At 39.7% G+C, this 14,698-nt stretch overlaps 1 protein-coding gene across 1 annotated transcript in view; it reads right to left on the bottom strand.

Annotated features, from left to right (window-relative positions):
- The window catches only part of CAP2 (cyclase associated actin cytoskeleton regulatory protein 2), a 69,509-nt gene that overhangs the window by 23,297 nt on the left and 31,514 nt on the right, over positions 1-14,698 (bottom strand). Inside the window, exons 4-6 of the mRNA XM_063325874.1 lie at positions 13,588-13,665; positions 433-576; positions 113-198 (exon numbers count right to left, since the gene is read on the bottom strand). Of these exons, the coding sequence (XP_063181944.1) occupies positions 113-198; positions 433-576; positions 13,588-13,665 (308 nt within the window). The remainder of the gene's footprint in view (positions 1-112; positions 199-432; positions 577-13,587; positions 13,666-14,698) is intronic.

Below are 14,698 nucleotides of genomic sequence, written 5' to 3'. Positions count from 1 at the left end.
TATCAAACGCTTTTTAGTTTACAAAATGCTTTCTGTGATGGCATTGTGAATCTTATTGGTATGGCTAATGCTCCATTCTCTGGCTAGTAGATACTGGGGCTTGGCAACATACCTGTGCTTGTAGTCCTTTAATACCCTGTTAGTATAAAAGGTAGCAGCATCATTCATCTCCTTGACATAAGGGCCTGGTTTAGGAGACTAGGACCATCAATCAACCCATGGTAGCAGGAAACAACAGAAGGAGAAAGGAAGTAAAACATTAGTCAGACACCTTCCCTGATGTATTAGGTATATTACAAAACACCTTGGGTGTAGTAGACTGAAGAACTATGCAGATGAGACTGCAGAGTTCTGCAAGATTTGGAACTATTCCGGGCCACACAATCCAGAAGCACATTTACAGCCCTCCCAACCATCCTGTGTGTCACTCACCACTGCTATCCACCCAAGGGCAGGTATGCTTTCACTGACGGCTGAAAGATGGTTGAACATTTGACTGCCTCTGTTCCTTTCTCTGAAGTTCTGGATTTCCTGAATCTTCTCTGATATTGGCTTGAGAAGCATTGCCACCTCATTCTGAGGAGAAGAAAAAGAAGAAAAGAAAAAGAAAAAAAGAAAAGAAAAAGAAGAAAAAGAACAAAAGAAGAAGAAGAAGAAGAAGGAAAAGGAAAAGGGAAAGGGAAAGGCAAAGGCAAAGGCAAAGGCAAAGGAAAAGGAAAAGGAAAAGGAAAAGGAAAAGGAAAAGGAAAAGGAAAAGGAAAAGGAAAAGGAAAAGGAAAAGGAAAAGGAAAAGGAAAAGGAAAAGGGGAGGGGAGGGGAAAAGGGAAGGGAAGGGAAGGGAAGGGAAGGGAAGGGAAGGGAAGGGAAGGGAAGGGAAGGGAAGGGAAGGGAAGGGAAGGGAAGGGAAGGGAAGGGAAGGGAAGGGAAGGGAAGGGAAGGGAAGGGAAGGAAAGGAAAGGAAAGGAAAGGAAAGGAAAGGAAAGGAAAGGAAAGGAAAGGAAAGGAAAGGAAAGGAAAGGAAAGGAAAGGAAAGGAAAGGAAAGGAAAGGAAAGGAAAGGAAAGGAAAGGAAAGGAAAGGAAAGGAAAGGAAAGGAAAGGAAAGGGGGAAAGGAAAGGAAAGAAAGAAAAAAAGAAAAGAAAAGGAAAAGACAACACTGCTGTTAAAACAGGTGGTCCAAAAACACCCTGTGGTTTAACATTGTCCTCCCAGCCCATTGATTTAACAGTTGGAAAGAAAGGTCAGCATATTCTCCAAAGTAACAATTTAATGACTCTCCTCTGGTTGCAGCAGCAAAACGCACAGACATTAAGTACTAATCATGTGTTGCGGCAAAAATTGTTCTCGGCACTGGCAGCATTTTTACATGCTGCCCAGGTTAAGACCCACAGAGACCCCATAGCTCAGAGCTATGCTTTTATTTTTCAACTGATATCCCTGGAAATTTTTGAGAGTCGTTACACTGTCTTGAGTTTTTAAAGTTATTAACGAAGTTGTTCTTTCTATAAGAAACACAAACTACTTGTTAGATTAGCGGCCTCTTATCATCTGGCAACAAGACTGAGAAAGTAATATGCTAAAGGCAATACCAATTTTAACTTTCCCTTTTGGTAAGTTTTAATGTTTTAATTTTCTTTGGCTGCAAATAATGTGGGAAGATTTCATGGGAAACATACTGCCTGCAAGCCATGGTTTGGGGAAATTCTCCTGTGTTAATCAGAAACGAATGGTATCCAGGGGAATGACTGTTGAGCGGAAGGAATAGTGTCTGAGTGAAGAGGAAAGCAGAATGAATGCAGAAGCTATCCAAGCTCTTTCCTGTGCAAAGTGAATGCTAATCAGACTGGCACTGTGTCTCCGAAAAACTAATTTAGAGTGCTAACTTACTGCGAAAAATTCTTCCACTCAGAAACAGCACATTGAGGGGCCAGGAGTTGTTAGTTTACAAGCAAAACAACTGCTGTACCTTGCAACCTTATAAAATGTTTCTATAAAAGCAGTCCAGTTATTTATCGTGAAAGTATGCCCGCAGAACCCTTACTATGTCCCACCAAAGAGAGTGCACCATTCTGATTTTCCCTGGTTGCTTCACTCGGAAGTCACTCAGGCTGTAGCAGAACTCTGTATTTTTTTCTCACTTTTTCTCAGGACTACTTGTTTAATGGAATTAAGCGCTTGTTGGAGACAACTAATCCTCATATTCTTGAGGACTAATGTTGTCATGACACACACAAGACGATGTGTCCGTATGTGCTACTTGTTGTCTTTCGTCTGTAATATAGTTCTTCTCACCCTTCCGTAAGACCTCAGCTTTACAGAGTTTTATGTAACCTTAAAATAAGCATATTAGCTACGGATCAACATAAATCAAAAGACATTCCCCAAAACAGGACAAAAAGTAGTTCTGCATTTTTTAAAGAATTTTTATCTAGCTATGGAGCCTTAATATTTTAGTGGTAATGTAGTTTTGAGAAAGGCCTATGCATCCGAAATGCATGGGGATATTTGGTCTTCTCCTACAACAGAGTGGGTAGGGAGAAAAGAAGTATTTACAGGATTACTGTGAGATGAAAAGACTTTTTCTTGATGGCTTAATGACCAGCATAAGTCATGAAGTCTGAAAAAGCCCTGAAACCTCCATGATTTGTAGTTCTTAAAAACTGATTTTGTTGCCATAACATGATAAAGTCTGCAGGAATTCTTCTTTCTAATTTTCACTCGTTTACAACATGCTGCAGCTGGTTGGTTCTTTCTTATTTTGCAGGGAAATCTTTCAAGTATGATAGTAGTTAACAAAACTGAAATTTAAGAAAGGGCTTGTTCTGCTTTGATATTATGCCAGTTTTCCTCCCATAAAGTCTAAGGGATATTTACAGCCCTTAGCTGACTGTGAATCTTCATGGCCCAGTTCCAGCCAAAGAGAATATCAGGGCTAAAAATACAGCTCCACAAATGCCTGGTATATCTAGACAGCACTGGGAGGCAGCACGTTTCTGTGGATAGGGCACAGAAGTGGGAGTCCATAAATGGGGGTTCTCTGCAGCTCTCCCACCAAATTATCATCAGGTTTTAGGAAAGCCGTGTTACCTCTCTGTGCTTCAAATTCCTATATATGAAATTATGCTAATATAGATCTTTTATTTAGTAGAACACTTTGATATCTACAGTTAAGAAGGCAAAATTAGGGCCAAACATTTTCCTGAACGGTACCGTAAGACCCACGCCTCCTTCTCCTCTTACCCAGCCACTTCTGTGAGGGTTTTCTGCCAGTGGTAGGGACAGAATTTCTGTCCCTCAGAACACAGGACTTAACCTGTCCAGTGAATCGGCTGTTCTTAAAAAGGTAGTGGATTTATGTAATTTCACAGAAAAAGTGCCCCGTGGGCATTTTAAAGGTTAAATATATATTACTAAGGAAAGTATCTCAAAGTAATCATTCACTTGTCACTGCAGTGACACCAGAAAGAGCCACAAAGGGCTTGAGGCTTTGCTCAGCTCTGTCCCACGCGCGATGTACTGGGAGAGCAGTACAGCCTGCCTTCCCTTCACTCTGCACTTGTCCTCTTCTGCAATGGCTGCACAAAATATGAGTGTGTGTGTTTGTGCAAGCTTCTTGTGATCCAAGTTTCTGTGTGAGGGTTGGACAGCAAGGAATACAGGCCTGCAAGGAATCACTTAATTGAGTCCCGTCTCCCCACAGTCAGTTCTAAATTTTTAGTTAGTGATTAAACTGCAGATGAATTATAGTGTATGTGGCATATGGGTATGGAAAGGCTCATTAATTCTGGCAGTAATCAGTCTTGTTTGGCTCTACAATGCAGAACCAGTTGTGCTGCGGGTTCTAGAAGAATAATCTCTTTATTGCAATGAATATTAAAACAGCTGGTTGTTAATAAAATGATTGTCTATACTGTATCTCTAAGAAAAAATGAATTCAAGGAGATGAATCAGAGCTGTTGGAAAAATCTTCAGCATGCCTTTGGCATGTGCTAGATAAGATTTCTTGTCATTTAAGACACAGCACAGTTGTTTAACAGAAATTTAAGAGTCTTTGTATAAACACCATTCCTATTATAATATCAGTTTTGCTGAAATGTTTAAAAATGCAACAGTGGCACGACTTAGAAATATCAAAAGTAATTCCCAGTATGCCTCTGTCCTTTTTAAGAACTTATTAAAACCAGATGGTCTTTTAAAATATTAATACCTAAACAACCAGCCAGCTTTGATCCGTGGCTTATAATTCTTATTAGAAAATCAAGAGTAGTAAGACTACCGCAGTGATTAGCCAAAACACTGCAAAAAAGTTATAGCATGCAACAAGAACTGCTGTAGGCTTTGGCCTCAGATACTACACAGTCTCAGCCCAGTCTCATAAAATGGCCTGGCATACTGGTATTCCAACAGACCACACCAAACAGACTTTCTTCTCCTTCACATTTTTGTAATACTCACATGAGAAGTTCCCCAGATGACAGGTTTAACAGGACTGGGGCACTTGGATTTAATTCAGGAGAATGGGCAAACTTTTTGGGTTTTGTGATTTTTGTGATTTGCCTGTGAAGTCGCAGTAAACTGAGTGGCTTGCTTAAACTTTGGCTGCTTGAGCCAGTGATTACTTGAAAATCTCAGCTTTCATTTGAGAAAACTGGTATTTTCTCAGGACCATTGTTGTCCAGAAACCTGCCAGCATGAATCACAAAGGCGCAAAACCCAGCCGGTAAACAAAAACACCGTTTTTAAAGATCTTATATATTTTTAAGCTAATCTTACATGTTTTTGAGAGGTGAGATTGTTTACTGAAGAATTTTTATGCTGATGGGTAGCAATGCAATTTAGACCTCACTATTACAGTGTTTAAATCCACCTGACCTATTATGAAAAAAACATGGCGAGGGAAAAAATACCCTTTTAAGTTATGCTGACTGAGGGGGTGGCAACCTTTGGCGTAGGAGCAGCAAAAGAAAGCTGAGAGCATTTGGGATCAGCAGCCCCTTCATTTTACTCAGCTGCAACCAGAACAGCACGACTACAACCTTTATTCCAGGGTCTACAGCTCTGTTATTTTCTTCTGCCAGTCCAAAATCTCCATCATACTTACATTGTATTTTTCACGGGCAAGTTTGACACATGGAGCTGATTTGAATCAGCTGTCTTTGTATATATTGGCAAGTAGTGCAGCCTAATAGGAACGGTTCTGTAGAGCAAAACAGTTGGTGCTGAGGACCTGACATTCACGCTGTATGCATTGTGGGGGGGAGGGAGGGTGTATTTTGGACTAGCTGTAAATCCTGGTTTAGCTGCTGTCTGAGAGTGTATCTTCTATTTAACTTCACCAGAAAGATAACCATTTTGTACACCCGAAGACAGCTCTACAGTGTGAATCACAGCATAGTAAATGGGGCTGATTTGAAGGAAATATATAGTCCCACTGTGAACTAAAACACTAATGTCGACACAGCCATTATCTCTGCAAACAGCCTAGTACAGTCCCATCCCACGTTTCATCCTTTCAAAGGATGAAAGATGTCATGGATAGCGTCCACCACACTCAGTGCTAACGATTTCAAAGGTGAGCATCTACTCTCAGCTGAGACTTGATTCCCTCTATTGTAAATGAAGAAAGAGACATCCCTGAGGAATTCTTTCCACCTATTAATAGATATTAGAAGACTATATACTAGAAGACATTAACTGATGTGAAGACTGCACTCTAGAGGTGCTTGCCATTTGCTGTAAAGAGAGCCTAGGAAGACACCTTACACAACATGCCTACCTTGACAGTTAAAGCTGATGAGCAGAATCTCATCCTGTGTTTACAGGAATAAGAGACTGGTAGCTTCAGTGATCACCGGTGAGATACATTTCTGCAGTGGCTATGGTTGTAGAACTAAAATAGTTTTAGATTAACTGTAATTTCCCATATTTTCTAAAAGGCAATCTGTAAAGGAGACTTTAAAAGTTAAGATAGTCCTTTTTTGTGTGTATATGTGGTTTAAGAAAGTCTTCTTTTTCTGTTGTAGCTATCAACAGTCTGAATGGAATCAGTGTTCAGATTAGGCTGAGGAATAACCTCTTTCTTTAAGTATATAGAAAATATATTTTTTTTCCAGAGGTGAATCTAAGCTAGTTGGTAACTTTGAACCTCCCAATGCTGCATCTGGATTCCTCAAATGCTTACTTTTAAAAAAATGTTCATTATTACTTCCATAGTGAAGTATTACCAGCTTTTGTTGGCGACTGTCAAACTGTTGTTTTAGCGCTGCCTATCTCTATCTCTCCTTGCAGAAAGTGTTTCACATTTGGTACCACAGTTTTGCTCTTAAAATTGCAGTATAACCTACTGCAACTTAATTCAATGCTTTCTCTGCAAGCATTTTCTGATTTGCAGTAGAGACCATCAGTGAGATCTTTCTCTATGATCACTGCATTCATGTCCCTCTAGTATTCTGATATTTTCAAGGTTCAAAGGTCTCCTCCCAACTAACTACAGAGACATTAGTTTATTCTAATCTTCAACATAGTGGTGTAACACGTGTTTGATTTATTTATCAATAGTACAGGTTTTGCCACTTCAACTCACTGTTGTGCAACAGCAGGACTATGACACAGAGAGACAAATCTGCAGAAATGTCTGGTCAGCTTCATCAGCACAGAAGCTTAGACACATTTGTGTGCTTCCAAAGTGACTTAATTGGTATTTGGCTTTTATTCCTCTTAGATAGCACATAAATTCTCAATCTAACAGCCAATATTAGCTGTAGCAATTTTGTGCTTTGTGGGGGAAAAAAAAAGGGAAGACCAAACCACAACCCCACATGACAAATTACTAGTTTGTGGGTGTGGGTTTGTTTGGAAATGTAAACTCTGAGGGAAGGCAAATGGAGAGGAACGTGAAAGAAAAATAGCTTCTAACCAGTGGAGAAATCCAGGGCCTGATACAAGCTGCGTGCATCAGTTTAGAGCAGTGTGGAATCACACCCAACGCTTTTGGCCAGGACCATGGCTGGTTTTTAAATGGACTTGAACGTGCTATATATTGTTTTCCCATCCACTACAGCTCTCCATGGGCTCTGAATGGGGGTACATTCAAGAAGGAAGGGTCCTCCTGCTTTAGGCACACAGGCACCATCCCACACATAATCAACAAGAACAATTACACAAATGAACTGTTTTCTGCAGTTTAACTACTCCTCAAGCTTTGCTGCCGTCATCATAGATGACATCAGTGGGGCCCAGGGTATTCCAGGTAGCAACATTCTGTCAGAAAATGGTGTTCTGTTGAGCCACAATTGTTTCATTCATAACATCTGAGATCTGACGAGCTTTTGCTAAGGCAAATTATGTTTCATATGGGCTATGTCCCAGGACAGGGATGTTAGATGGTGCAGGCTTCCAGCCTTGAACATTCATGTGCTTCACCTCAGATCTCCTAAAGAGACAAACTGTAAGACTGCCAAGTTCAATAAGCGGTCCTGGAGTCTGCATAACTTTCAGAATTCAAAAATCATTGATTGTGGTCTGATTTAGACCAAAGTAAAATTAGAAAAAAATTAAATAACTCGTGAATTGAAGAGCCGTGCTCTTCTGTCAGCTATATCCCCAGTGCTTTCCCTTGTAGAAGATCATGCACAGTCCAGAAATCCTGGGAAACCATTGGGTAACACAGAGAAAGGAGTGTACTGGTTTGGATTTGTGTTTAGCAGAAATAAAGAATATGAGCTCAGTGGGATCTCACATGGTGCAGTCTGAATATGTACATTGCTACAGGGATTGAAAAATAGCCTGGTGATTTTAGGACATTATTTTAGGACACAGCAGAATTCCAGTAAGTGTCTGCATGATCCCCAGAATTGCTTAGCAGGTATGTCAGATGGGGAGCTAGACGAAATACAGATTATCATATTTGATAATGTCTTTTTTACGGGGTGATGCTGTTCTTAGTCTGAGGATAGATGTACTGGGGTAAACAAGTGGAAGGAGCCTTTGCTTACTGGAGCCTGGTTCTTGCACAAAACGTGAACCGCTGAAGAGTCTGTGCTGGGTAGTGTTGATGTGAGCCAGTTGAGAGGTGTGCAGTAACGTGCATCTCTGGCTCTAGTTCTCTTCTGTACAGGCTGGGACATGGAGCACTGATCATGGCCTTTCTGTATTCCCTGGATCCCTAGGCATGCACTGCCCCTGGGGCGGAACTGAATCCCAAATGCATCCTTCTTTTCACTGCAGGGGTATTAACCTGGGGGTTTTGGCAAACACAAGTGAGGGAAGAGAAATGGTACAAGGATACTGCCAGAAGTTAACTACAAGAAAGATATTGAGGTCCTGGAGCGTGTCCAAAGAGCAACAAAGCTGGTGAAGGGCCTAGAGCAAAAGTCTTATGAGGAGCGGCTGAGGGAGCTGGGGTTGTTTGGCCTGGAGAAGAGGGGAGACCTTATCACCCTCTACAACTACCTGAAAGGAGGTTGTAGAGAGGTGGGGGTCGGTCTCTTCTCCCAGATAACAGGCCATAGGACAAGAGGAAATGGCTTCAAATAATTGCACCAGGGGAGGTTTAGATTGGATATTAGGAAAAACCTATTCACTGAAAAGGTTATCGAGCATTGGAACAGGCTGCCCAGGGAGGTGGTTGAATCACCATCCCTGGAGGTATTTAAAAGATGTGTAGATGTAGTGCTCAGGGACATGCTTCAGTGGTGGACTTGGCAGTGTTAGGTTTATGGTTGGACTCAATCTTAAAGATCTTTTCCAATCTAAATGATTCTATGATTCTATAATCAGAAAATACAATGAGCTTGAGGCTGGTTAAATGCAGTCAAGCGCCTTTGAGACAAAATTACAAGATAACAGGTGTCAGGGGGCTATCTGGACCTGAAACTGAGTAAGAGTTTGCAATAATATCCAAAAATGAGCCTGTGAACACTGCAAGGCAGCAGACTAGCGACTGAAAAGTGTCAGTTGGTCCATCACCGCGGCTGTGACCACACATCGCATGCAGTTGTAGGCTTGCTGATAACAGAAATATGTCAACAGTTTGGCAAGATTTCAGAGAATAGGAGGGGGGAAGGGGTTCCCTTTGGAGTTCAGGACTCTCAGGCTGTGTCCATGTCACTCTTGGCACCTTCTGTAAGTTTGGCACCTGCGGACCTTAAAAGGACTGAACCAAATTCTTCCTTAAGCTATTTCTAGAAACAGCAGTGCAGGTTTGCAGCAGTCAACCAACTGAATAGAATGGCTTCAAAACTTGGCTCAAACTCTTTTGCATAAGTAAGTAATAAATTAACGAGGTGAGGAGTATCCTGCTCTTCTTATTTTTGGAAAACAGTAAGGATGATCCCAGTAAGTATGTGTAAAAGTAGTGGGAAATGGAACGACAGAAGCGAGTCAAGGTAACTAGCAAACAAATCCTGCTAGGATGCAGAATAAGTCCCAGGAGTCCTGTTATTGAACTGTACTCTAAAAATAGAAGAGAGAAAAAAATGAGCAATCTTACACTTGACAGAGAGTAGGGAACTGTAAATATTCATCTTTGATTTTTGGATAAAAATTCTGAGAATAAGTCCTTTATTCAAAAAAATTGCCACAAGTATTCTACTCCTACAATAGATTTTTTTGCTTGACTATAAAAAATTAAAACCTCAGGATTTGTTCTAAGTCTAACTTCAAATACAGTTTCTTGGGTTTCAGTGGTTTTTTTCCCTTTTCTAGGAAAAAATAGGATAGCTCTCCTTTACCTCTCACTTTCTTCCATCCCGCTGCTCCCACCTGTGTGCAGAATTTGGGTATTTAAGCTAGGTATTTAATTGGAATGTTTATCTGCACAATGTTAGTAATTAAATCCACGAGCGCTGGCAGTCATATGAACTCAGCATTTTTTTTTAACGAGAAATTACGTAATCATTTATAGTCTGAACTGCATCTGTCATTTAAATCTGTTTGTAGTACTTCTTACCATGAGTATGCTCATCCTGGATAAGTTTATATTGATTCACAGAAAAACTTATCTCGTTAACTAGTTCCCAGTATGGGAACAATGGATCATTCATGCCCTCAAAGCAACTCTTAAAATTGTTTGAACTCTTAAAGCAAAATGAAACAACTGATAAAGAGAAGACAGTATATAAGTTACCATTCACAAAGAATTCAATGCAGTGACTTTGAGCAGTGATCTCGTACGTTAGCATTCTTGATCATAAATTTTAAAAAAAAATGTTAAACAGATAAACTTGCTTGGTAACACTAATAACTTTTTTAATTATTATACAATAAAATAATAATGCTTCAATCAGAATGGTATTGGCTTAGACTACGGGGAATGGAAAATTCAGATCCAAACTATTTCATAATGTTTTGTGAAGGTTTATGCTAAAGTCTATCTTCTGAATTGTCCGAGCAACATGTAAACATGTGGTCTCAAAATACTTTTTTAAACAACTTCTCACAGTATATAGCAATATTCTAATTTTTTTCCCCTTCTCCATCTTCTCTGTACTATCTCATATATAGTAAAAAATTTAGAATAGACTCGGTTTTGCTTTAATATTGGAAGTTTGGCGTCAGAAAATAATCTCTAATAAGTGGATGAACTGAAGAATCCCATCTTGCCAAATGAGCCTGTATCCAGCAGCCATTAGCTGGGATATACACAAACAGGAATATCAACCGGTGGTTTTGTCATGTGATCTCCTCCACTGCACATACAAATATAGAACATGACCATAAAAAGTAACAGAACATGCTCTCTGCGAAGTAATTTATTGCAGTTGATGCTAGGTTGGTATGCCAGCTGGAATTACCTTCTCGGCTCCTACTATTTTCACAGATACAGATAATAAAGGCTGTGCACTGCAACAGATTCCAAATGAAAAAACATCAACGTTACTAACAAGAAGCAAAACTCTGCAAAAGCAACTTCAGCAAGCTGAACTGTTTGAAAATGTTTGCTTGGGAATACTAGGTCTTCAACATTTTCATAGAGGGGAAAAAATACTGCTTTTTGTACAATACACATTTCTCTTTGCTGAGCCCAAAAAATCTAAGGATTATTACATATATAAGAGCTTTCTTTTTGTTTGAATTCCTTATTCATTAGTTTGCAAGCTGCAAGAGCTGAGCTAATTTATTTTTCCAGGGCACTTTCCCCTCCCTCTTTTTTTTTAAAGGCACCATGTATGACATCCCAACATGACAGGAACTCAGTAAATCCCCTCAGTCTCCACACCGCTGTCTCTGAATGTCTACAAAGCTACTATGCCATAATCGCAACTCGCTGGCTCATTCACAGCTTTACATTATAAAGCAAACAGTCTAGACAGCTGAATGACAGAATTACTCTCTTTTCTCTTGCATTTATAGATATGCTGTCATCTTCATTTGCTTTTCTGTACTCTGTGCATTCTGATACACTAATGATTAGCTTTCCTGTTTGGATTCCACACTGGCTCTGCGGCTCTAGGCTATAAATACAACCAGAGCCCAGATGACATCACATCAATAAGGTCCTGGGGGGCTGGGGGGAGACGCCTGCGGCTTTCCTTCTCCTGGCTTAGCTGGTGATGACCAGCTTTTTCAAAACGGTTAACCAACGTAGCTTTACAATAGGATTTTTTTCCTCATTGAGATAGAGATATAAAAAGCCTAGTGCCTGGAACCATCACTCTCTGCAGTGGAAAATACTGTTCAAGTTGCACAGAATAGGCAGCCTTAATTTATTTTCAGGTCTGTCTATAGTATAGCTGAAGGTACCTGTGCAAAAAATATGTGCAAAAAAGAGAAAAAGAATGAACATGTATTTGGATGCCTATAAAAGATGTGTACCTTACAGTCTTTATGTTAAAAAAACCATAAGTAACTGAGAAAGAAACTTTAGTCTGTAATATTCCTGGTATTTTAACTTTGGAATGATGTGTACACACATAGCATGTACCATTTCCTCAGTGCTAAAAGATTCTTAAATGATAAAAGTATACTTTCTTGGCTTCAACAAGTTGCAGAAATCTATGCAAGCCTGGTAACATGGAAGTAAGACATATGGATACATGTGGCCAGCTCTGCTGATGTTTATGACAAGTTTTTTATTATTTGTCACTATTCTTAATGCTTCTGTAACTTTATTGTAATTCTGGATTGCTGGAGAATCTCTTTTTACATCTGTTTTTTTTTTTTTTTTTTGCTTGCTTTGTTGCCATTTTTTAAATGAAAGTTTCTAAATTTACAGTTGAAAATAATCTCAAAGCCTTCACTTGAGGTCAGAAAGTTGTAATGGTAAAAGTGGGGAGAAGCCATTGCCATTCTCACTTGAAAAGCAAAGAAAATCATACTGACGGCACATCAGCACAGGAGACCAAACAGTGAGCCACAGCTTTTGCTCTTACCAGAGCTGGGACAATACCAACATTTCAAAATATCACATTATGGGCCATCAGAAACTGTTCATTGGGGAATATTTTACCTATGAGCATGAAGAGTTTTGTGGGTCACTGGGTGCAATTGTATTCACAGCCAATATAAATGACTGCTTGAGGCCTGTACCAATGGGAATTTTGCCTGTTCTCTGTGAGTCATGACCCACTTTTACTCTCTGAGATCAGGGACAGCTGAAAAAACAACTGATCCCTTCTTGCTTGGAACTCTATAAATCTAAAGTCTCGCCTGGAATATCTGTGCTTTTTTTTTTCCTTGAGTACCCTTGCCATTAAAACATACTGATTAGAAAAACTCTTAATTTGTGTCTCTAAGAACAATAGTGACAGCAAAATTTCAGTAATTTATACCAGTGGCAGAGAGTTACGATGTGAAAATATGGAGTTTAATGAACCACAGAGCAGGGAGCTAGTGGAAAAAGACAGAACTGAAGGCCATGTAGAGACTGTGCAAGTGAAGTCTTCAGTCTCTGCACACTCCAAAAAGGAAGATTCAAGGGTGGTCGGTCCCACAGAAGGGCTGCATGATTGCTATTCCCAGGAATGATACAGTGCTATTAGCCAAAACCTTGTGCCCTCCAGAAACTACAGATGAGATTTCATAACAACTCCACAGCTTCCCCGGGCTTTCTAGTTATGAGGGGAGGATTTAAATAGTTGCCACTAAAGTCAGTATATAAATCAATTTGATATAAATTGTTTTTTCATTTTCTTGACAAAATGCTTTCCCTTCCTTCCAGAATTGGCCTGACGTGGACCTCAGCTTGGAGAATACTGAGTCTAGGGACTGGTATTGATTTTTCTCTCAGGAACTTATCCCCTGACTTCAAAGTCTGCCATAGAGCATCACTGTGTGGCTTGCAAAAAGCCATTCTATTCCATGGCATTTCCAGCTTTCCAGAGAAACGCTGATCCCACTTAAAGCTGTAAAGTGGAAATCTCCTTTGGTTTCTTCAGTGATCTTATATGTATTGGTACAGAAAAGGTTCTTAACTCTGAACCATGGATTTCTGATTATTACAGTGCTATGTTAATAACACTGAAAGCAAGCCTCTAAGTGCACCGTATAAATAAACAAAGAAAAGCAAATGCAGGGATTGATATTAAACATACAGGGACACAGCCTTTTTAATACACTGCCTCTTGAAACACTAGGTCACTTTTCTTACCTCTTGAGGCTCTTGACATTGAGATGCTAACACCAGGAAAGATCTCTGCGCTTGGAAAGCAGCACGTACCATCTCTGCCTGTAACAAAAGGAGGAATATAAATTAAACCTTAGCCTGTAACCTCCAATACTTCTTCTTGGCAGCTCAAAGTCAAGTGTGACAGCTCAAATCTTTCTTGCTGCTTCTCATCTAAATCACAGCAACACTGACTAGAAGAAATGTATTACAGTACTGGCTTAGCTATAAATTTTTCTGAAATCTAAGGTTAAGTTCCCTATCTTCTTCAGATAGGAAATAAAACGAGTTGATATGCAGTCTTCTGGTTATCATTTATAGATTAGTCACAGGAGGACTTAATTTTAAAACTTCAGAGAATGTCTAGGCATTTTAATGGCAATGTTTATACTCGTGCGCGTGATAACAACTTATTACTGCTGAGAATGGCAACCTGCAAACTTTCTCTTGAACTGTATCTAGGGTGTAGTGATGTTTAAGAAGAGTTGAGCTTGGCGTATTGCTGAGGGACTATGCTGTAATTTATTCCTTGCCTGTTCTCTGTGAGCAGACCCTAACATCGATGGCTATGAGGGATGGTGGCTGAAGATTTTGGGTCAATTTTACCCCACAGAACTCTAGAATTTGGGTTAAAGCTGCACCTGACAGCATGTTTACATGCTACAGTGTGGATGGGAGGTAAATCTCTATGCTCCCAGTGTTCCCTACTGTCCAAACTTCTGGTCTTTTTTGGTTTTTTTGAACACTGCATATTTTCTGTACATTATGAATGATGTACATTGATTAGAATCTCATCGTTATTTCAGTATCCCCTATACCTCATTTAAGTGAATGAGTAGTGACTAGGAGAAAGCATTATTGGTATAGAGAAGAACTATTCATAACTAGTATATATTGCTAAATAAAAACCAAACCAAACCAAACGATGTTAAATTAATCTAATATGAATAGGTACATTTATAATCACTTTGTGAAAGGGTGGGGAAGCTCATGCTGTTTTTCCTTGGGGTTTCTTCAATCTAAAAAGAAAACAAGGAAATTTTATATACAAGCCTATGTGGATGCAACTTAAAATACATAAAAGTCAGGAAATTTG

Source organism: Chroicocephalus ridibundus, chromosome 2 (genome assembly GCF_963924245.1).
Source record: "Chroicocephalus ridibundus chromosome 2, bChrRid1.1, whole genome shotgun sequence".
Classification (NCBI taxonomy): domain Eukaryota; kingdom Metazoa; phylum Chordata; class Aves; order Charadriiformes; family Laridae; genus Chroicocephalus; species Chroicocephalus ridibundus.
The sequence above is the reverse complement of the archived record's forward strand: the minus strand, read 5'-3'. Positions and strand labels throughout refer to the sequence as shown.